Source organism: Lynx rufus, unplaced genomic scaffold (genome assembly GCF_022079265.1).
Source record: "Lynx rufus isolate CCGP_SWC_20201006 ecotype Redwood Valley unplaced genomic scaffold, mLynRuf1.p SCAF_1, whole genome shotgun sequence".
NCBI classification, from domain to species: domain Eukaryota; kingdom Metazoa; phylum Chordata; class Mammalia; order Carnivora; family Felidae; genus Lynx; species Lynx rufus.
The window spans coordinates 51,852,380-51,877,314 of NW_025814823.1; the positions used below are offsets into that span (position 1 = coordinate 51,852,380).

Sequence of the window (24,935 nt, forward strand, 5' to 3'; positions counted from 1 at the left end):
ATTGCATCACCTCCTCCATCTCTATGGCCACAGATCCCCATGAGAAGCTCGGTCTGATCATTTCTTGTCACCTTGAGTAGCCCCACAGAGCTCTGTCCATCACTGACCCTGACCCAAACTAGCAGCAGCCTAAGCACTCAAACCTTCCACAGTACCTCCCTGGATGTGTCATCTATTACCATCAAAACTGGCTGCTCTGCAGTCTTGTCTTTGAATAGCACTCATCTGTTTGTTGAGCTCTTCCAGAAGACTCTGCTTCCATGGGGTCCAGAAGAAGAGGAGACGTCCTGTTTGCTCTTCATTGCTACTTCCTATCAATATTAGCTTTCTCCTCCCTAAAGATCCCCTATCTTCCTTGAAATTATGGCATCATGAGCTTCTCTTCATCATTGCAGTCAATTGAAGATCTCAGAGTCACTCACCACCCCTCTTTCAAGATTCTGGCACCAGGCTCATGGTCTCTGTCACACCTGCCTCCTGCCATAATGCTTGGTGATTTTCAAACCCATGTGGAGGATCCTTCCCCCAACTGGCCTCTCACTTTCTTGATCTCCTCTCCAATATTCTTGTCCTTTGCCCTACCTCAGCTATCCATACATCTTGCCTTTGTAAGTAACCATATGCATTTCAAAGTTTTTCCATTCTGCTTCTACTTTCTATTCCATTCAGCCCACTCTCTCCAGTCCTCTGATTCTAGAAATTTCTCAGCCTCAGCCCCACCAATCACCAATCCACTGATTCTTCACATTGCCTCTACCCTCATATCCTCTGTTCCCTCCATGTCCATCTCAGATCCCACAGTCCTTCCTTATAATCACTTCCTCATACCCCCCTTCCCTTCCTTTGCCCTCATTCTCTTTGTTGCACTCACTTGGCTGAATTATAAGCTTAGTTAAATCCACCTCTCTGTTTCACCTGTTTCTGCCCCCTAAGCAGCTGAATATGGCAAGAGAAAACAATGGCAGCTAGTTTTATTTTAATTCAATGGTCACGAACCTCCATTGAGCTACTGGTGCTGCCCAGGGATCCCTAGGATATCATGGGGGAGGGTTTATGGAGCCAAACTTCCTGGTTCAGATTCCTCCCTCTGCCACTTACCAGCTGTATCATCAGGGATATTTATCTTCACTTTCTGAGCCTCAGTCTTCTCATGTATAAGGTAGAAAGAAGAATGATACTTATCTCTGGGATCACAGTGAGGATTAAATGAGAGAGCTCTCTGTGTTTCCATCTGTGACCAACCAATCATCTCACTTGTGTCTCAGGTACCCTTACTTCTCAAGTCTCATTGTTTTCTGCTCACTCTGCTGCACCATCAAATTTCACTGATTCACTGGGTCATTCTCATCGCTATGTATGCAAACTCTAGTAACCTTCCTTGACCTATCAACCTTCAGGAAGCCACCCATTTCTCTGCAAAACACCTCTATCTCCTATTTTCTCTTAAATACACTCCTATAAAGTTGTTTTTCACTACTGCTCCATCAAAACTGCTCTCATCAGCGTTACCAGTGAGCACAATCTTGCCAAAACCATGGAAACTTCCCCATCCTTGTTTTATTTGATCTGTCCATTGCATTTGGTATGGCCAGTTCCTCCCTGCTTGAGACTTCCCTCACTTGACTTCTGGGGCACTACACCTTCCTATTTCTCTTTGGCCACTTCTCCTTGGACTCTTTTGCTGTTTCCTTCTCATACCCTTGACATCTAAATATTGCAGGGCTGAACCCTGAGCCCTCTCTGTTTCTTCATTTACACTGAGTCTCTTGGCGGTCTCGTCCAGTTTCAAGTGTCAAATGGCATCTCTAAGTTGATGATGCCCATATTTATATGCTCTTCCTCCAATATCCTCGTGGCTCATTTTATCATTTCCTTTAGGTCTTGAGTCAAATTTCACTTCACAGAGACGCCTTCCCATTTTATATAAAATGGTGTTCTTGCACCATCAGTCTATATATTATATTCTCTTACTCTGTTTTATTTTCTTCATCTGTCATATATTTATTTGTGCATTGAAAGCCTTTTGAGAAGAGAGAAATTATCACTTTGTAGAATGCCTTGTACATAGAAAGCTACCAATACATGTTTATTAAATAAAAGCATGACCTCATTCAGCCCTAACAACACCTCAGCAACCTTATGAGAAGGGTTATTATAGATGAAGAGATGGAATCAAGTTAGCCCATTATCATACAGCAGGCAGTTCAGACAGCTGGACTCCAGAGCCTACATACTCACCTAGCATGCTACAGAAGCCAGAGGGGTACCTGGAGTCTGGATCACAAGGGTACTTTTACTAGGTATGGAATTGATCTTGAGGATAATAGGGAGCTACTGGAGTGGTAGTGGTGGGGGTTGGGGAGTGACATGCCCTGGGTAAGGAGCTGACTCCATCCAAAATATGTACATACTTGCCTGTCTGCAATTCCTGGGTCATCGAATCATGCTGGCTCAGAAGCCGCCTTGGCTCTGGGTTGGAAAGTTTAGGCTGACAGCATATGTATGCTTTGCTAGCAGCAAACTGGCCTGTGCTGCCAATATTTAAACCAGATTTAGTTAAGAGCTTTGAGTCAACTTTATCTTGATGTCTGTAAAACTGAAAACCTTTCTTGCTGTTTCCATAGCAGCCTGATGGTTGACATAATTCCTAAAGAAGATTATATGTTAATGCCCAAGAACGATTTATTACACTCATGGGCTGCTGACCCAAAATGCCACAACTTGAGCTAGATAGTCTAGGAAATATTAAGCTTTTAAAAGGACATTATATTTCAAACTATAATAAAACAGGATGAGGTTTCCAAAAATCTGATTAAATGAACTTTTAAAATGCCTGTAATTTAAATATTTGACTCCTCTAAAGTTTAGTGCGGTATAGATTCTGGCCTTTCATCTACCTCATGCCAGGGGGGTGAGGCAGTTGTAAGATGCACAAGCTATTTCCATATAGGCAATAAGTACATTTGGTTAATAGATGCTAAAATTTGCAATGTTTCCATGGTGAAATGAACTGCTGTTTTCTGTTTTAAAGGGAACCAACTGTTCGCCCTCCAATACCTCCAAAGCCCATTTCTCCTGTTTCATCTCCTAACCAGCAGAGACGGGAGAATAGGTGAGACCTGGCATTCCAGAATTTCTTGGCCAAAAGAAGCAGTTATAGAAATGAAAGCAAATGAATTGTGACTTGTTTTGTGCAAAGCATGGGTATGTTTTGTGCACACATTCACTGAAGAAGCACTTGTAAAGCTTTTCTAGTTTTCTATTTGCCGACACAAATATGTATTTACGTTTGCCTTTGAATACTTATGGCCATCCTATCTTATCGAAATACATTTTCAAGATAGAAGCTGAAGTATTATACATGAATACATATATAATGACATATATAAATACACAGAAACTATACATATGTTTTTTTACTGAAAACATATATATATATATAATATATATGTATTATCTGTACATACAGTTTATATTTACTCCTAGTTAAGTTTCCCATTAAAAGCTACATTTTCTGATAAAAGATGTTCTCCAACTTTGTGTTACTACTCAAGCTCTTCCTTATGTTAGAAATACTTTTGGGTAGCTCCTTAGTCTTGTGTTAGCTAAGGAATTTGCAATTTATTTCAAACCAATTACATTTTTAAAAATGTTCTGATTAACCTGTCTCCAAATAAAAAAACAAAAACAGACTTGCTTTTCCATTTTGAATCTCTGACAGTCTATAATTAATACTTACAAACAAATTCAGAGATCTGAAAGTTTTCCCATGTGTTTATGTTAAACTGTTTAAAAGTCTCAGGCTGTTTTTTAAGATGTGCATTGCACATTTCCGTTATTATTGTGAGATTTAAAAAAAAAATGTTATTTCACTGAAGACTGACTACATTAGATCCACTTGATTGCCTGCCTTTGATTCTTTTGTATTTTTGCATTTTGATGGTGATTTTTGTTGACAACATGAAAGAAAATTCTAGAACTATTCTTCAGAAAGCGGGTAACTTCAGATAGAAAATGCTGATTGGGCAGCAGGGCTAAGTAGCATTAGGTGTTCAGCCTATTGAGTTAAAAAACTATGTCTGAATTTCTGTTCAGTGAAACTTCACAAGATCTTTGAAATTTTGTCCTTAAGATGAGAAGATAATTTTTTCCCTTTTAATGAGCCAGGAGAATACCTCTTCATTGAATTAATTAAAAATATAGACCATTTATAACTTTTTATTTGTGCAATGGTTATAATGATACTCTTAAAACAACTTCTTAAGCTTTCTAACTTACATTATTTTTCCTTTTATAGTATTGACCAATTAAATCTGAATTTGAATAAGATTTTTTTATGGGACCTTAAATAAATTGCCTTTAGTACTATCTAAATTCTAATCTAAAATCAGCAACTCTAGAACAGTGAGCTTGTATAGATTCAAAAAAATCTAAATTTCACGGGAATTGGTCTAATCCATTTTTACTACTTTAATTTCTTTCTTCTCCCCCCAATGATCTTAAAAATAAAATTAGGACAACTTGCATGTTTTAAACCCTCATTACTTTAATCACAGCAAGATGATTTTAATGAAAGAATATGAAAGGGAAGTGTTTCCTATGTAATTAACACATGTCCTCAGGAGTACAAAAAATAGTTGAATATAGTTTCTTGAGAACAAGCAAGAATGTTTAAGTAGGTCAATCATATACTTAGGAAAATAACAGAGAAAAACCTTATATCATATTTTGTGACAGAACCTAACTTCATAAGCTTTTATTCTATCAACTCAGTGTGATCATTCTCAATGTGGTGGGCTTGTTGGAAATTTAAAATATTTCCTATCTTATCTGAGCAAATATATTTCTCGATCGTATTCAAATGAGGTACGTCTTTAAGAAAAAAAAATCATTCCTTTGCTGTCTAATAATAAAAACGATTCTTAAGAGATAAGTATGAAAATGCTTTATTGATGATTGGAGACTAAAATAAAATGAACATAAACATATTTAGAACAGATATTTCTGGATATATCTAGTGGTTAAAAATGTATTAAAGGAGACAGGCTAAATTGCAAAAGTATTATATTGGACCCCAGATTTTCACATAGGAAATGGTTGAGTTCTAGCCAAACAAAAGAATAAGATAAAGTTTGTTATCTCAAGTAGCTATTGCTCCAACACACTGTGATATTTTTGAACATAAATGTTTTCTTAAAAATTTATATTTAACAGAGAAGTGTTTTCTTATCTAACAGACATTATCTTTAACTTTGAAAATATAGGCAGATATGTCCACCTAAACCAGGTGTATATACAGAAGCCAACAGATCTGCTGAAAGAAATATAAGGTACAATGATCTCTATCTCTATCTATGTAATTGTAGAAATGATGAAGTTTGCTTTATTAGCATACTTAAAGTACAAGGCAATTAATAATAAAATAGACAAAATCGGTTTTCCAGCTGGCTTTGAGATAGTGGTTAATAAATATTTTTATATGCACCTACAGAATTTTATTCTTTTTTTTCCTATCCCAAGCTTTACATTAGGGAAACAACCAAAGTTGTCTCAATATGATAACAGAATAAAATTAAACCCCTTAAGAAAGGAAAACACCTCTCTATTCCCAGCACTTGTCCCAAGGTCTGTGATATAGTTGGATTGATGTTTATTTATTTATTTATTTAAATTAATTTTTTATTTTTTAAAATTTACATCCAAATTAGTTAGCATATAGTGCAACAATGATTTCAGGAGTAGATTCCTTAGTGCCCCTTACCCATTTAGCCCATCCCCCCTCCCACCACCCCTCCAGTAACCCTCTGTTTGTTCTCCATATTTAAGAGTCTCTTCTGTTGTGTCCCCCTCCCTGTTTTTATATTATTTTTGTTTCCCTTCCCTTATGTTCATCTGTTTTGTCTCTTAAAGTCCTCATATGAGTTAAGTCCTATGATTTTTGTCTTTCTCTGACTGACTAATTTCACTTAGCATAATACCCTCCAGTTCCATCCACGTAATTGCAAATGGCAAGATTTCATTCTTTTTGATTGCCAAGTAATACTCCATTGTATATATATACCACATCTTCTTTATCCATTCATCCATGGATGGACATTTGGGCTCTTTCCATACTTTGGCCACTGTTGATAGTGCTGCTATAAACATGGGGGTGCATGTGTCCCTTCAAAATAGCACATCTGTATCCCTTGGATAAATGCCTAGTAGTGCAATTGCTGGGTTGTAGGGTAGTTCTATTTTTAGTTTTTTGAGGAACCTCCATACTGTTTTCCAGAGTGGCTGCACCAGCTTGCATTCCCAGATGTTTAGTTTTTTAAGTTGACTTATTTATTTTTGAGAGAAAGGGAGTGAGAGAGGGAAGGACGGGGGAGAGGCAGAGAGAGAGAGGGAGAGAGATTCCCCAGTAGGCACTGTCAGCACAGATCCCAATGCAGGGCTTGAACACAGACTGTGAGATCATGACCTGAGCCGAAACCAAGTGTCAGAAGCTTAACCAACTAGGCCACCCAGGTGCCCCTAGTTGTGTTGTTTAAATGAATAGGTGGAAATATAGTCATTTGACTGAACTAGTTCTGCAAAGGCTTTGCTAGTATTGGCTGCAAAATAAGGCCATATCCAGCTCCACTCACATCACCAGGAAAAGACTCACAAATTGTATTGATCTTTGGGTAAGGTTTCCCCATGACAGTCCTGATTTATGCCTCTTGTCTTGCACATCCCATCTAGTTTAGTATTTATTGTGGTTATATTGTTTTTATATTTTTATTTTTTAGAAAAAACACTATTTTTGAAATTAGTTTTGAATGATGCTATTTTATCGACTTATCAATATGATAGACCATTTTTTTTATTATGGTAAAAAACATAATAGTAAGTTTACCATCTTATCCATTGTGACAACCAATGTTGCAAAGTTCAAAACTTACATACTTTTTTTTTATTATTATCTCCCTTGACTCTCAGAAGAGTCCCAGTTTGAAACATACATCACATGGATACCTTACCTTTGGGGAGAATCACCTTTTCCTTCCACTTAGTAACTTAAATATAACTGTATCTCAGCATTGCCCAAGCTGTGTCCCATGTACCACAAGACGTCAATGCATGTTCTGTGAAAGAAGGGTTTAATGGCCAACACATTTAGGAGACACAATTAAACAGTTCTCTACCACAGGACTTCTCAGAAATTTTAATGTGTTTACACATATTCCGAATCTCTGAAAGTTGGTTATATTTCCCAAATTTACTTGACTGCAAAATTCTTTCTTTGTAGAGCCCTATTAACCTTCTATAAAACACTGTCTTGAAAATCTTAAATACAGGGACACCAGTAAGCATTTTCCCTTTTTATGATCTTTTTATGATCTAGGGACACCAGTGTGGATTCAAATACTCTATGTGTCAGGTGATTCCTCCTACCCTATAGTTTAAAATATACTTTCTTTCCCTTTGGAAGCCTAAGAAGACAGATACTTTGACTGCATGTGAGGGACTAATTAATCATCTGGACATGTTGCTTAATGCTCTTTGGCTGTAGTTGAAAAACCTCTGAACACACTTCTGTGTTCACTTGTGCAGTTAACCATACTTTCTTTTCCATTTCCTTTTTTAAAGGAAATGTGAGAGAAGCCAATGTGTTTAGGAGACACTGTAGTTATTTCAGTGAGCATTAGATGCCAGAGCCAATGTCCAGTGAAATGACTGGTGTTTTGTGTATGTGTGTGTGTGTGTGTGTGTATGATATCTATCATATCAGCCCTATATCATGAGCTGGTATGATAGAACAATTTCATTATGCAGTTAAAGTCAGTAACTCCTGAACACATGGACTATTGTTTACTGAAAACATAAGAATTTCTAGCTACTTCAAATATAGCTCTACTGTCATTGACTTGTGTTTATTTTTCATCATTTGAAGGAGTCAGGATCTCGAGAACATAGTCAAAGTGGCCACTTCACTTCAGAAAACTAACAGGGGGTAAGAGCTCAGAGCTTTGAGCTTATGTTTTTCTTTTTTTTAAATGTTTCAAAAAAGGCTTAACCGGTTCCTTTAAAAGTTCCAAATATAAACAAAATTCCAACGCTATTTATATAATTTAAAAGAAGAAAGAGTCCGTCTCTCTAAGTAAGTGTCCCTGAAAAATGGGCAACACTGACATTTATGGATACTTTTCTTCTTCTGCTTTGTCTTTTGGTGATTGTACTCATCCTTGTCACCTCCGCTGTCTGTGGTTTTGACCTTGTTCCAAGTCCTTGTCCTGTATTTATGTTGCTGGCTCAGATCTCAACTTCTCTGCCTTCCCAGCACCCTCATTTAGAGTGTCCTAGGCCACATTTACCTTCCTTCCCAAATGCACTATTTCCTGACTTCTTTCTGTTCTTTCCTTCAGCCAAGCTCACCTTTCTGGAATCATTCTTCATTCTTCCATGTCTTTCCCCTTAATGTAGTGTCACACATATATGCATTAAATGTCTAAAATTCTCTTCATGCTCACATGGCCTCACCCCAGTTCAAACCTTCATGGGCACCATCATAAGTTAGAGTAGCTACCCAGATTTACTTACGTTCCCTCAGTCTCTTCTCCCCTAAACCATCACTGCCACTTCTTAAAATTCTGCTTGAACAACTACTTCACTGGCTCCCCCTTGCCCGTTCAATTACATATAACCTTTGCTAACCTGGCTCCAACCTAATGTTCCAGAGTTATTTCTGACTTTGCCCTCACATTTACCCTACACAAAATAGCAAATTAAACCACTTTCTTTCTGCAGTTTCCAGACATTGTGCCTTTGTTTATGCCATCCCACCTACATAGCAGCCTTTCCCGGCCTCAAGGCCACCATATCAATCCATCCAAGTCCTACGTATTTTTCAAGATCTAGATCAGATATCACTTCTTCTGTGAAGTCTTCACAGAATGATCCAGTGAGATCATTCCAGTGAGTTCTATTTATCTAAGCTATTCGAACCCCCTATTTATGTGTTATAACAACTAATCATAACTGATGTTGTTTCATGGTATCTATGTCAGCATCTCACCCTCTCTGTCATCTCTTCAGTTTCTTAGCGCAGATGTTTTGTTTTATTCACCATAAGTCATTTGCAGTGTCTAACAGGAATCTTTCGTGCAATGTAGGTACTTATATAATAGATTATGGTAAATAATGAATGAACAGTGGGAGACCTGGAGTATAAAAATTCCATATTTTAAATGCCATGCCTACAAAAATTCTCATTGCTTGGTGGAATTCAGCAATGCAATGCTGAGTGTGATTGGGGACCATGGTCTCAGTCAAAAGAACTGAAGAGAAGAAACAGAGGTGACACATTGCTCTTCTGTGCACAAAACTAATTGGAGCTCTGAATCCAGGTGGGGACTCCAGAAAGTATCCTGAATGTTTCGCTTCCACCTTCTCTTGTCTGAGTGCCTAGATCTCTAATTCTATTTACTTTACTTTTATGAGGTCATATTTTGTTTTTAAGAGAGATTGGACAGTGTTTTGGTGAGTGGTGGGGATGTTTGAGAGGGAGATATGTGAGTGATGCTGAAGGGAAGTTACGGTTTGGCACAAAGAGAAACACCGGGAACTACTGTCAGTCTTGTCCCCTCTCCCTAGGCACGATGCACGAAATCCACAGAAAGATGTGTTCCATGCAGGGAGAAGTTACTGCTCTGGCATCATTCCTCCAAGGGGAATGTCTGTTGGATTGACATACCCAAGGACCATTACTATGGGCCATCTGTAGGGACTAGAAGTAGCTTCATTCACCTGAGCTGCTCTTTGTGATATTCCTTCGTGAAGTGGACTGTCACTCCTATCTGATTAAGAGCATTTAATTTCTTGCACATGCAATGGTGAAATTTAATATTCAAAGCTTTTATCGATGTAAGGTCACTTTAAAAGCCCAACTTCTTTCTTCAGAATATTATCTCCATTTTATTTAATTTGCCACAGATTGTCTTCTCATGATTTATGCCAATTTTTTTGTGATAAACGTGAGCAACCCCAGATTCTGATCATCACATTGTTGTGACTCACATTAGCCAGAAAGGTCTGGGGCTACAATTTTATAGGATTCTTAGGTTTGTTCTTATCCTGGGAGATATGGAGAGAGTCATACCCTCAGAGGTAGAAGGTGGGATTGCAAGCAAGAAACAACAGCGGGGCACTGTGTCGGGGATAGAATGTTAATTAATTCTTGTCAGGGTCAGCAACTTTTGTATTTCAGTATTTATCCTCAGCCTTCAATCCTACCACTGAATATGTAACATTGTTTGAGAAGTTTCATTTATGTGATGGCTGCTAATGAAACATGTTTTAGGGTCACTGAGAGGACTTGCCCAGTGGCTATATTCTGGCAGTGCGTGGTGCCAGGCACCTTCAAAGCACATGAATGACTCAGAACTATACTTCTCTAGCCTGAGCCAAAGTCTTGATGTCTCTAAAAGCTGTTTAAAAAATAAATATAGCAAGCATTTATTTAATGAAAAATTTAATAGACTGGGAAGTGTTTGTTATAACGGCCAAAATCAATTGAAAGTTTATGACTTGCCAGACAGCATGCTACAAACTTTATAGTCATTAGCTCATTGATTCTTTTCTCAGGTGGGTACAATTAGTATTGTTGGACAGATGGAAAAATTGAGGCAACAACAGATTAGGTAACACACCCAGAGTCACCAACCAGTAAGTGGTGAATCCTGGATTGGGATGCAGGTACCCCTGACATGGGACCCTGAGTATGTAACTACCGAGTTACTTGGCCTCATGGTTTCCTGGTCAGTACCAGTGATGACTCAAGAGGAACATTGAGAAAGTGTGGAAAATGTGTGATTCTAGAGCAGGAAGAAGGAAAAACCATGATTTGCGATCTAAAACTGGAAGGGAAGAGAGATGGAGGCAAAGTGGTGACAGAAATATTGAAGAGAGACCATGCTGTGAGGAGCAAACAGGAACAAGAAGCCCACTGAGGCTGCCTTCCTGGGGGAAAGACCTGAGCTCAGGTGGCTCTAAGGGATATTCCAGAACCCAGGGGCTTAGCTTAAACAGGTTGTGAGTTCCTCAAGAAACAGCCAGAAAGTTGCAGTTCTCAAAAGCAGAAACAAGATAGCAACTTTAGTGGGCTTGAAATGAGATAGGAGCACAATTCAAGAAAGCAGCCAGACTTACGGATGAACAGGTGTTTTCTGATAGTTACTTTGTGCAGGTACATTATGCAAATGTATAGAATCTGTAACTAGTCAATGTACATATATTTGTTGATTCAGTCGAAAACCTATATTAAGTATTTATTGTATAAAGGACACGGTATTAAAGACTGAAGAGAGTCCACTGTAAAATACAGTTCTAAATTTTAAGTGGAGCATGTGTGTGTGTGTGTGTGTGTGAAAGAGAGAGAGATGTAGGAGCAGGAACATTATCATGAGACAAGTGTGCAGTTGTTACATTACAAAATATAGTAGTCTAAGTGTCATAAAGGAGATGAACAAAAACAAAATGCAGCAAAGTTTCCAAAAATGTAGAGGACTCTATTCCTGTGGAGGCCTGGGAAATGTGTCTTGGAGAAAGGTATTTGAAAGAGCCTTGAAGGATAAACAAGATTCTCATAGAGGAAAAAGGTGGGGCCTGTGTTGTATTCCAGAGAACTAACCAAAACAGGGGTTTAAGGTGGACCGGCCCTTTGACTCTGAACAGGCTTTTACTGATGTGAGATTTTTTTTGTTTTTGTTTTTCTTCCAAAAGTGAAGAATTGGATAATATCATCAAAATGAACAAAAGCTTGAATAGGTAAGATTTGAAAACATCCAATTTTTGTTCTATTACTGAGTTGGATAATGTGACTTCTTATGTCTCTTTAGTATTTGAGCACAAGGACCCACATATGGGGCTAATGAAAAGCGGCCTACAAATCTTGAATAAAAAGCTTGCAGGCGTCACTACCAATGAAAGGCTATTCCAATCTAAAGAGACTAATATTAAGGTGTCTTTGATTTTCATACTCTGTTTAGTGAGGCAGTTATATAAAACCACAGTTCTCTTCCTGAAATATTAGTATATTAGCATGCAGGCAGCGTTTAGTTTGGTCACTCAGTGCTTTCAGTTTTATGCTTTACAAAAGCCACTTATTATCTTAGTTAACTTTATCTCCTTAATTTTAAATCATTTATAATTGCTCACTTTAAAAATTATAATGATTGAGGTTTGTGTTGGAAGTGAGCGCAGTTTTTGCTATCTCTCTGTTCCTTTGCCTACCAACATACTAAATGGGTAGGAATCAGAGAAAAAGAGAAACTAGGCAAATGTCAAAGGAGCTCATTGATCAGAGAGATGTGGTTTTCATACCCTGTTCTGACAATATGATCTTATGATTGACTATCAACAACTCATTTAAGTTTGCTTCTATTCAGTTTATTCATTTACAAAGAGAGAGGGTATTAGATCAAGGATCACAGACTCCATGGGCTCCCAGGGCAGAAGGGACCTGACTGTATGAAACATAGGGCAATGCCCTGTCCAAGGACTCCAGCTGTTTCTCAGCTGCTGACAGGCCCAGTGTTGCAGACCATTCTCAGGATATCTTGAAAATCCAGGTTTCGATGTGTCATGGCCATCTTTGTAAACACTGGCTCACATTAAAAACAAAACGCTCTTGGGGCGCCTGGGTGGCTCAATTGGTTGAGCGTCCGACTTCGGCTCAGGTCATGATCTCGCTGTGCTGACAGCTCAGAGCCTGGAGCCTGCTTGGGATTCTGTGTCTTCCTCTCTCTCTTCCCCTCCCCCACTCACACTCTGTCTCTCTCTCCTTCAAAAATCAATAAACATTAAAAAAAATGTTTTTTAATCAAAATGCTCTGAATGCAAACAACATGTCATGGATCTACTATGTGTGGATCCCCAGTTTGTATCTTCTATCTTATTTTTCCCTAAGGTCCACTGCAATTTAAATTTTGAGTCTTTGAAAATACCTATTTGGAATAAACCAGTTTCAAGAATTGTGTCTCATCGTTTGCAACCAGCTACTATTTCCTGTCTATAACTGACCTCTATATAGAAATACAAACTGGTCTATATTTCTTTAGAGTTAAGTATGTATTATTACCACTGACAAGGTTTTTTATTAATACATTTAAAGAAATCAAGGTCTTGACGGTCTCTTCAGAGCAAATCCTAAGGCAGATCAAACAGAGAAAAGGTAAGTGCAGCTGTCCCTAACCTGAAAATATGGTCTCCCAGATTCCTTGCTGTGTTCTTTCAGACATTAGCTGGAAGGGAGTTGTATCCTGTGGCATGGAAATGTACTAGCAGATGGGGTAGTGCTCTCTGTATTGTACATTAAGCTCAGACATAATTGCCCAGAAGGATTTCTGCTCTTCCATTCAATAAGAGTAAATGAGCAATTCGTGAAGAATGTTTATGGTATCCGACCTTTTAAGATACCACAAAATTTTATTTCAATATGTAGTCTTTTTTATTGGAGTTTCTTTGTGTTTACAGAGCCAAGAGCCTTGAAAATCTCATTTTTATGAGTACCCGAACAGACAAAGATGACAAAGGGTAAGATTTGACTGAGACTCTTACAGGCCTCTTTGATTGAGTCCTAGACTATATACCATCCTGGGTTCAGCCTCTGGCTCAAGACAAGGCAGGCTGGTGGAACAGGCCCTCCCTGGATGGGGGTGAGGAGATGGGTGGATATCTTGGTGGTGGCTCTGCCACCAACATCCGTCTGGATGACCCTGGGCAAGTCACTTAACCTCTGGAACCACTGTGTCCTCCTCCCAAGATGAAGGGCATGACCTAGATGATCTCCAAGTTCCCTTTTGTATCTAAAAATGAAAAAAAAAAAAAAACTCTAGCTGGCTGTTACAACTAGTGGACTGGCTTATGAAATAAACATATTTACTATAAGACGTTTTGATGCTGGAAGCACAGCCTCTCATCACTGAAGTCTTTATGATGTTCTAAGGCACTTTTCAGTTGGAATCTTGGTTGAGTCACTTCATATGTATATCATGGATATATTTTTTTTCTTTTTTTTCAACGTTTTTTCATTTATTTTTGGGACAGAGAGAGACAGAGCATGAACGGGGGAGGGGCAGAGAGAGAGGGAGACACAGAATCGGAAACAGGCTCCAGGCTCCGAGCCATCAGCCCAGAACCTGACGCGGGGCTCGAACTCACGGACCGCGAGATCGTGACCTGGCTGAAGTCGGACGCCCAACCGACTGCGCCACCCAGGCGCCCCTCATGGATATATTTATAAATATCTCAAGATCAAGAGTCCTGCTTTTACTTATTTTATATTATAAAAAGGGTTAGGGAATGATTAGTAACTGCACTGATAGCATTTAAGAGGTTAATTTATAGTTCTACACTGATACTGATGTACTAGAAAATTGACTTACATTATGATACTATTTTTTATGTGAAAAGAAACCGAACTCTTGACAGTTTTATTAAAGAAAATCCCGCAATAGTCAAGAATGATGAAAGGTAAGAATTTATGAGATCTTTACTGTCTTTCCCCCAGACTGGATGTTTACCTTGTACATGGTTAGTTCTTAGATTTACCTTCCTAACATGATAATTATTTCTATTGTCTCGATTATCTGTTAAAGCCATCTCTCTGTGCCAGTCTGTGCACAGAATGGTATTCTAGCTTTCCAAGTCAATCTTGGCAAATACATGCTGAGTCCTCTCTGATGTAGAACACTTGAAGTCTGTATGATGAAAAGGGTTGGCAGTAAGAATTTCACAGATACAGAATCCTTATTAGCAATCTATTATTATAATGTAAATGTACAAGTATTATTACAGGTATTTTTTTTTTCACATGAAGAACAGATGAAATGGGAAAACAGTCAATTCTCTGCGAATGGTTATATGAGCTGTATAGGAAAAGATGTGATTTCCGATATTTAAAAATGAAATTGGGAAGGGTCCATGAAAGTGGTGGAAAATAAGAAAATTAGGATGAGCATCTCAAGTAAATCATTTCTGGGCTGGTAAAGAGAAGAAAAGAGATGTGATTTATAATGTGGGATAACTGATAGGAACTGGCTTTTTGATGCAGGAATGACTGAGCTCACTGACCTGGAGAATCCATCCTTCCTTATTTTTCCTTCTTCCCGCCCTTCCTCCCTGCCTTCTTTCTTACACTGAAAGAAACTAAAATGCCAATAGTCTTATCACGGTGAAATCAGAGACAGATGAAAATAGCAAAGGAAAACACCTGGACAATTGGGGGGATTTAGAGAGATTAACTTTGATATCCCCTAATAGCTTTAAGCGATTTGCATGGAAAAAGTTTATTATTGTTTGTAGTCAATTTATATAAAGCACTGGAGACATCATAGAGATTTCTACTTTTCCAAGGGTACTTGAGACCTGGGAACTTTTTACTAAAAATGACATGCTAAATCTTCAAAGGGTTTAGATTTATTTATTTATTTATTTCTCTTTTTTGTTTCTTAATTTTTTTTTTAGTATTTATTTTCGAGACAGAGACAGTGCAGGGAGGGGCAGATAGAGAGGGAAACAGAATCTGAAGCAGGCTCCAAGCTCTGAGTTGTCAGCACAGAGCCCAATGCAGGGCTCGAACCCATAAACTGTGAGATCATGACCTGAGCACAAGTCGGATGCTTAACAGACTGAGCCACCCAGGGCTCCCAAAGGGTTTAGATTTAAAATGTTGACTGTCTCATTTCCACCCCTGATTTGAATGATTTTCATGTTTAAAGAAAGCAATATATCAACAAATATATTAAAGTTAGCTTCCCACCAGTCCTCCCTCAAAGGAAAAAGAAAGCACAAACTGAGACCTGAAGGGAACTTTTGCTTTTAAAATGATTTAATGGTAAAGAAAATGTAGTGTACACACACACACACACACACACACACACTGGAATATTACTTAGCCATAAAAACAAATGAGATCTTGCCATTTGAGACAACGTGGATGGACCTAGAGGGAGTTATGCTAAGTAAAATAAGTCAGACAGAGAAAGATAAATACCATATTATTTTACTTATATGTGAAACCTAAAAAACAAAGAAAAAGCAGAAATAGGCACATAAATACAGAGAATACATAAAGACATAAATACTTGAACTGATGGTTGCCAGAGGGGAGCGTAGTGGGGGGATGGGCAAAATAGGTGAAGGAGAGTGGGAGATACAGGCTTCCAGTTATGGAATGAGTAAGTCATGAGGATAAAAGGTATGGTGTAGGGAATATGGTCAATGGTATTGTAATAGCATATTGTATAGTGACGGATGGTAGCTGCACTTGTGGTGAGCATTGTATCATGTATAGAGTTGTCAAATCACTATGTTGTACACCTGCAACTATTGTAAACATTGTGTGCCAACTCTATTTCAATTAAAAACATTTAGTTTACTTTAAAAATAAAAAATAAAGAGCTTTCAAAAGAAGTTAAAAAAAATAAAGAGCTTGCAATCACTTGGCTTCAACCCACAGGTCAGGCTCTTTGACCATTAGGTCTTTTGAGAATATGAAGAATAAAATATTAGAGTTAAAAAAAAAGACCTGCAGATAGCATAGTCTAATTCCTTTACTTATAGTGAGGGAACTTGGTGCAGAAAAGTGAAATAACAGGGTTGCAATCTTGTTAAAATCAGAACTAGACTTTGAATCCAGATCTCTTCCTTATACCGAAACTGGGTGCTAGGGCTATGATATATAGTAATAAAAGTAACCTGAAAATTGTAACATTGCATAAATGATCAGCACAACAACTCAGTTCTAAATGGCAGGAATGTTTATTATTTTATTAAAAATTATTCCCTGTTAGAATGATTTAATCATAACTGAGTAATGACTGGGACCTTACTATTAGAAAAGTTACCATATCTCTTCAGCATTTTGCATGAGAAGAGCCACTTGCATTAAACAGTTCTAAAGACTTCTGAGGCTTTAGGTACTGATAACATCTTACTCCTATTGTGAGAAATCTTCTGTTGCCATAAGAGACTGAATTCCTCTCTCTCCTCTCTCTTGCTCTGCCTTCCTCCCTGCTCCAATGTTATGAAGAAACCAAGGCCTTGGAAGTCTTATTAAAGTTAATCAGAGGACTGAAAAAAATGAGAAAGGGTAAGTGCAGCTCCTACTTTGCTGGGGCTCTCTTTTTTCAAGTTAGCTTTTCATAGGTCATTTGAAGTGGGAGTGTTATGCTTTCCTCTGTCACAGATGAAGTGGTGTACTTTAAGCCAATCAGAGAGTAAGCAAAGGAATATGACGAATGCTGTTTCCATAGGACCACATGTTTGAGTTATACTGAACTAAGTACAGGAAATGTGCTACATAATCTCTTATTCTATACTTTCTTAAACGAAACATGAGCCAAGTTTTGTATTTAAATTAAGAAATATAAAGGACAAAATTGCAAAGTGAGAGGTATGCTAGGAAGCTTTTCTAAACTGATTTAAACTAAGTGCTGCTGTGGGAGTTAATAAAGATCAGCTAAGGATAATTACATCCAAGTTTTTTAGGTCATTTGGCCTGGAAATATCTGATACGCTTTCCGGGACACTCATTTATACAGATATCAGAGAAAATTGAACATAACCTAAGTGACACAAAATTTTCATGTGTTTTTCTTCCCCCCAGAGAAGCCAAGATCTCCAAATGATTATCAAAATGAATGCCAGGACAGATAAGACTAGGAGAGGATGAGACCTGTTTTGATTTCTGAATCTTGGTTGATTTCCCCCAAATTTCACTGTGTGATCTTCTCAGTGACACTGAAGGGGTCACATCTTTGAGTTTTCTCTCTGTCTTCTGTGTCTGATCCCTACCACCCTGATTTTCACTTTGGAAGGTCTGCAATGGATTCTATCTAAATTTACATTTGGTCAATATAAAATCCCAGAGATTAACTTAACTATATTATTGATAGGCAATTTTCATAATAAAATGAATTTAATACTTGTATAATAATTTTCTCCAAAAGTTTTCAATTAATCATCCAATAACATGGAATACTTAGTTATATACAATACTGTGGGAATTCTTGGAAACTGATCTAAATGTTTTTTTTAAAGAGGTAAAGACCTGGATAATGTTATCAAAGTGAATCCCAAAGGAAGGGAAAATGCCACTGGGTAAGAATTAGTAGTGTCTTTAAGTTTGATTTCTGTAAGTGACAATCTTATGATAAAATGATTTTGCATTTTAGCTTCATAACCATATTTTATTAGCATGGAGTGAGACAGTAGCAGTGGGCCCCATGACCTTCCCTTCTTGTTCCTAATAAAATTACTTAATTTTTGAAGAACCGTCCTAATTTTTGATACTAAGTTGCCCTTTATCCCAGATTTTAGGGCTTTGATTTGGTTTATGGATGCATTACTGAATTGTTTCTTTGTATCCAAATGAAGCATAGTCTTAACAACGTTTTCAAGGTAGATCTCCAAAATAGCAAAGCCAAAGTGGAGGCTTGACTAAAACCCTTGTAAATCAACTTCTCTAAGGATGATATGGTCTCTGAAGGCAACCCAGGGGAGGGACTGGCAGGTGTATCCACTGGAAATTCCACCACGGTTTCCCCTCTTCAGGGCTCTGTCAACATGGCAGCAGCACTGAGTCCTGTCACCTCTGCCATCCTCTGCCATCCCTGTGCACTGTCATCCTTTTGGGTTCAAGTCATCCCCTTTTGATATCGTTCAATGTCAATGCTCTTCCATGAGGGTCACATGTGTACCCCTGAGAAATGATTCATTCATTTTCCTACCATGTGACGTATTGTTTTTTTTTTTTTTTCTCTTTGTAACTCATCATAACCTAATTATATTTTAAAAGGCTTGCATTGGGGAAATGGTTCAGTTTATAGGAAGACATATATTCTTCTCCTTATAACTTTTAAAATATTATTATTGATATTGTTCTCATTATTTAAAACCAGAATAAGCAATTATATCTGATTTGTTGAGCAGAAATCTATATCCTGTCTTGATCCAGTCTAGGACTTTATCTGACTTATATGACTTCTCCAATCATTGTTCACTTGACTAGTGTTTTACTTAATAACATGCATTAAAATTCATTTCTTTGTTCAAAGAAAACAAGACTTCAATGGATTTATTAAAGCAAATCCTGAAACAAATAAAAATATCAAGAGGTAAGACATGTAAAACTTCCTTCCCTTCCTTTGGCATTTATAAGCACATCGGAATCCTGACTGCTTGTCAGGAGACTGCATTGAAATTCAAACCAAGCTCTCTTTTTCCCCAAACAAATCATATTAAGCAGTTTTATACAAGTGATAGTCAGAAGTGATCTTTTGCATTTAATTTATGGGTAAAGTTTACTATCTGGCAGATTTTGCAAAATTAAATGGGAATTTGACTTTATTGAATTAAATGATTCCTTTCTGTGTGTGTGTATGTGGTGTGTGTTTAAGTGTGTATGTGTGTGTATGTGTAAGTACTGCATGTGTGTGTATAAATGTATTTGTGTGTATATAAGTAGTGTGTATGTATAATTGTGTGGGTATAAGAGTATTTATGTGTACTCAAGGGGGTTCTCCAGAGAAACAGAAGCAATAGGATAAGGAATTGGCTCATGCTCTTATGGAAGCTGAAAAGTCCCAAGCTCTGTAGTTGGCAATCTGGATACCTAGAAGAGCCAGTGATTTATAGTTCCAGTCCAAACCCAAATGCCTAAGAATCAGGAGAGCTGATGGTTTAGCTTCCAATGCCAAGAGATGTCTTAGGTCAGTCAGTCAGGCAGAAAAACTCCATTCTAACTCAGACTTTCTGTTCCATTCTAATCCTCAACTGATTGGGTCATGGCCCCTATGTTAGGGAGGACCATTTGCTTTCCTCAGTCTACAGATTCAAATGTTTATCTCATCCCCGAACACCCTCACAGACATACCCAGAATAATGTTTGACGCAATATGTAGGCTTTCTGTGGCCCAGCCAACTTAACATATGAAATTAACCATCAAAATGTGTGTGTGTATATAGTATAACTACATGTAAATATATGTATGTGGTATGTGTGGATATAGGTAGATGTGTTTATGTGCTAACAATGTGTGCACATATATAGTGTTTTTGTGTGTAGCATGTATATATCTATGTAGTATAGTGTATAAAAATGAAGAGCTTAACAAAGTGTACTTTGTTCTCCTAAGGCTGTCTGGGTTATTTCAGCTCAGGTCATGATCTCACAGTTCCATGAGTTTGAGCTCTGAGTCGGGCTCTCTCTCCTTCTCTCTGTCCCTCCCCCTCTCACACACTCTCTCTAAATATAAATAAATAAACTTAAAAAAGAGTTCTCCTATCCATTAACTTTCAAGTAAATCTGGAAAGCTTATATTCTCCTGCTTTTTATTTTTTAAAAAGCAGATGGAATATATTTGAAACTGAGCTTGTTGGTACGCTGCTGAAACCAGTGCACCAAATAATTCCATGTGGTTTCCTTTGAACTTCTTTCCATTCAGTTAACTCAGCACATGATATTATTAGTTGATTCAAAAATGTGTCACTGATGTCCACAGGCCCAGTTAGCAGTGCAAGGACTCAGCTAGTTGAAAAGCTGGTGTGCTATTCTCAGCAACATGACATGGTCCAGCAACCCAGGGAGTTCGAGACTTGTATTTGCACCCAGTAGACTGAGAAGAAAGCATTGATTTCTATGGCTACATGGGGGTTCAGGGAGGTAACTCAAGGTAGTGAATGTGAGCAGGGAAACCTAAAGACCTGGGTTCAAATTCTGGCTTGGTCATTTGCTAGTTCTCATGCTTCAGTTTACTCATCCACAAAATAGGGATCATAACATTATCCTGCCTGGCCCATAGTAGCTGCAAGAAATTGTGAGCAGTGATAAAGATTCAGGTGAATTATGTTTTCTTAATGATTCAGATACTGTTCAAATATTTAATTTACTTTGATTTGCCAAGAAAAATCCATGACTTCCGTGCTAATTTTTATTTAAAAGAGTATTTCAAATAGTCACCTCTTGTTTTTCATATGTTGATGTGCGACTATGTGCATGCCTACATGTATCTACAGGCAAATAAATGTTTTATGTGTGTGTGCTTGTGTTTGCAGGAATGTGCATATATGCACAATTGCACCTTTGTATGTACACCGGTCCACATGCATATGAGTATGTGCATGTTTTTGCAAACGCACCTGTGTGTGATTGCATAACAATGCATGCATGCTGTGTATACATGGATACGTGTATATCTATGCTTTTGTATGTATATGAGTACATATGTACATGGATGTGTATGTGTGTGCACCCATGTCCAATGTTTGGGAGTATGCACAGTGTGTGTTTGTGCTTGCTGAGAGCTTTTAGGGACAGTAGTTGTCTTTTTCTTTTACTACGCATAATTAAGTTCTGTAGATCTTTTATTTTTTTAACGTAAAAAAAATCTTTTAATGTTTATTTATTTTGAGAGACAGAGACAGAGTATGAGTGGGGGAGGGGCAGAGAGAGAGGGAGACACAGAATCTGAAACAGGCTCCAGGCTCCGAGCTGTCAGCACAAAGCCTGATGCAGGGCTCAAACTCACTAACCGTGAGATCATGACCTGAACTGAAGTCGGACGCTCAACTGACTGAGCCACCAAGGCGCCCCTAACTTTTTTTTGTTTATTTGTTTTTGAGAGACAGAGAGAGAGAGAAAGTGCTCAAGCAGGGGAGGGACAGAGAGAGGGAGACAGAGAATCCCAAGGCAGGCTCTAGGCTCTGAGCTGTCAGCACAGAGCCAGACATGGGGTTCGAACTCATTAACCACAAGATCATGACCTGAGCCGAAGTTGGACACTTAACTGACTGAACCACCCAGGCACCACTGTATATCTGTTAAAAGTAAAGCTCCCTCTCTTATTTAAAAAAGTACAATATTTGTCCATTTCAGGTAGAATACAATTCTAACCCTTAGCAATTGTCTTTCACTTGTTCAATAAAGTCCAGCCAAACTGATCTTTTTTTGTATTCCTGGCTCATTCCTGCTTTAAGACTTCTGCATATGCTATTCCCATTTTGGGACTGCTCTACCCTCATATTGTCACTTTCTCAAAGAAGTCATTTCTGACCACCAAATGTAATTGTCACCACCCCCTCCTCCAACCCCAGTTGTGTTCTGTGCCAGAACACAGGCACCAGGCACTCTCTAATTTTCTTCAGAGCATGTATTGTTATTTAGAATTGTGACATTCATTTATATGTTTGATTGTATATTGCCTGCCTCTTCCTGAGTTATAATGGAAGCTTCATGAGGGCTAAGCCTATGTCTGTATTATTCACACGTGTCCATAACTATTTGTGGATTGAGGGAATGAATAAATACTGAGGATGCGTACACTATGGGGCATTGATTTACACAGTTTAGCTCAAAATATTATTTTAAATTACTGCATTAATTAGAACACTCTTCTTTATTGATTTTATTTACTTTGAGATTTAAATAAACCCTCATTGATATATGTTTTATTTAATATGTTTAAAGAGATCAAGTTCTTGGCAATATAATCAAAGCTAACTCCAAAATCAACATAAGTATTACAAGGGAGTGGTTGTAATGCTTACTGTTGTATTATTTTTTTGAGTACTCAAATGTGAAAATAGAATCCTGGAATATTTTTTCTCTGACTCTGGAATTTAAATCTCACATACTTCATTTAGGCAAAAATCAACAAGAGGTAAAAAAAAAAAAAAAAAAAAAAAAAAAACCACATCAACAAGGGGGTGTTCTGGGGTAGAATAGTTGGTTCTTTCAGGTTGTTTCATTTTGCATGAAAAAAAGTCCACACATTTTTTTTTTGTTGCTGCTTTTAGCCTGGGTATATACATTCTCAGATATCTGGATAAAAATAAAATCTTAAGTCAACATCTAGTTGCTTCAAAATACCTGTATCTGTGATGTTGTATAGATGCAACCTCAGAGACTTTGTGATACAATCTTAGTAGGGCCACAGAGCATGGAGAAACAGGGTATAAAAGTACCTTCTTTAGAGGAGCCTGGGTGGCTCAGTTGGTTAAACTCCCGACTCTTGATTTTGACTCAAGTCATGATCTCACAGTTCGTAGGATTGAGCCCCACACCGGGCTCTGCGCTGACAGCATGGACCCTGCTTGGGGTTCTCTCCCTCTGTCTACCCTTCCTGTGCATATTCCCTCTTTCTCTCTCTCTCTCTCTTGAAATAAATAAATAAACATTTTTAAAAAGCACCTTCTGCGGATGTCCTTTACCCATGTGGCATCCTCTGTAGGTCACAGGGCTATTGGCTTGTGCTGCGTATGTGGAAAACAGAAACAATAAGAAAAGCAAAATTCCATTAAGATTAGAAACAGAATATTAAAAGATAACAACAAAATACTGACACGTTTTTAATGACTACATGGGGTTTTTTATTATAGTAAATATATCTTACATTTCAGAACTCTATAGATTTTAATCTTCCTATTGTTTGTTGCCAATGCAACTACTCAAAATTTGTAGTTTTAACACATAGTTATAAATGCCAGATAGATACCAGGTTCTATATCACGGACTTTAACAAACTGGTATATTAATCTTCATCCAGTCTTGTGAATAGAAAACCTACTAATAAATGTCAATTTTTCAAAATATGGATTCTTCAAGGTTAATTTTAAATTCCCACAGCATATTGGAAGTTGATATTAAAAGGATGTGCCTTCTGGAATGTTCCATGCGATGCATATATAGACTGTTAGAAAATGTTTAGCGCACTGGCAAAGGTTAGGAGCATGACATTAAACGAATCACGATAGAGACAGAGTTCCAGTGCAGTATTTGTGACTGGCCTAAAGTCGCCAAGATTAAAATATTGTCTCACTGAATCTCAGAGATGTATAAATCCCTACATAGTCAACTTTAACATTATTCCATTCTTTGGCATGATCTCAGTAAATGTTAATAAAGTTTCTGAGTTTTAATAAATAGTTTTCATCATTTGGTGTTAATCTATCACTAACCTCACCATTTCTTCAATGTTTTAAAGGGGCCAGAGCCTTGACAATCTCATCAACGTGACCCCTGAAGTAAACAGAAGTAATGCAGGGTGAAGATTATGTCTTATCTTTCTTCCTTCCCTGACTGCATCAATTTGTGGCCCTCATCAGAGAAGCTATGTGGAAAAATCTTTGCACTGGAATCAGCAAGTCTGAAATCCATTACTTCCCAGATGGGTGCCTTTGAGCAAGTCCCTTGAACACTCTGAGCTGAGGCTTCTTTAGTCATAAAATGAGGGTCATGTCTGTTCTACCTTTGTCACTTGATTGTTGAAGGATCAAATGACATAATGGATATAAATCCCTTTAAAGCAAGAAAGCACCAAAATTGGAAATTATTACCAAAATATAGTTAAGTAACAGCTACAGTGTTGGATTAAATACTTGGGAGGTGTGTGAAAGTTTTTGCAAATCATTATATTGTTCCTGATTGATTTTTTTTAAAAACTCAATATTGCCCTGATATTATGGTTTTATTTCGAGGGTAAATAAGAATCTGAGCCAGTATATTGATGATCTATATGGAAGTCAAAATTGTACTTTTTTAAATTAAGGGCATAGACTGGTATTGATTTCTCTTAAAACTTAATAGAAAAATTCATCTTGAGCATATATATCTTTTAAATAAATACTTAGTTGATTTAATTCCATTTTTACTTATCATTTTTTTTGTTTAAGTTCCAAAGATCTTGATAACCTCATCAAAGTGGTTCCAAGAACAGGAAAAAGTGTGCAAGGGTAAGTTTTAATATGCTTCTTTTTTTTTGTTTCACACATATCAATGGTTGAAAAGATAATTAAATTAATATTTTAAGAGACTGACACTGAGGTCAATGATAGTTTAAGAATGTGACCTCCCTGACCTCATGTCTAAAATGGTTAACTAGAGAATAGGTGAACTAGAAGATAAAATTATG

The 24,935-nt window shown here is 37.6% G+C and overlaps 1 protein-coding gene across 1 annotated transcript in view; it reads left to right on the plus strand.

Moving 5' to 3' along the window:
* Window positions 1-24,935, plus strand: part of SCEL (sciellin) — a 95,487-nt gene that overhangs the window by 31,316 nt on the left and 39,236 nt on the right. The window contains exons 9-20 of the mRNA XM_047082050.1: window positions 3,032-3,112; window positions 5,265-5,330; window positions 7,919-7,978; window positions 11,746-11,790; window positions 13,136-13,195; window positions 13,498-13,557; window positions 14,437-14,496; window positions 17,057-17,116; window positions 18,067-18,126; window positions 19,083-19,142; window positions 24,009-24,068; window positions 24,697-24,756. Coding sequence (XP_046938006.1) covers window positions 3,032-3,112; window positions 5,265-5,330; window positions 7,919-7,978; window positions 11,746-11,790; window positions 13,136-13,195; window positions 13,498-13,557; window positions 14,437-14,496; window positions 17,057-17,116; window positions 18,067-18,126; window positions 19,083-19,142; window positions 24,009-24,068; window positions 24,697-24,756 — 732 coding nt within the window. The remainder of the gene's footprint in view (window positions 1-3,031; window positions 3,113-5,264; window positions 5,331-7,918; window positions 7,979-11,745; window positions 11,791-13,135; window positions 13,196-13,497; window positions 13,558-14,436; window positions 14,497-17,056; window positions 17,117-18,066; window positions 18,127-19,082; window positions 19,143-24,008; window positions 24,069-24,696; window positions 24,757-24,935) is intronic.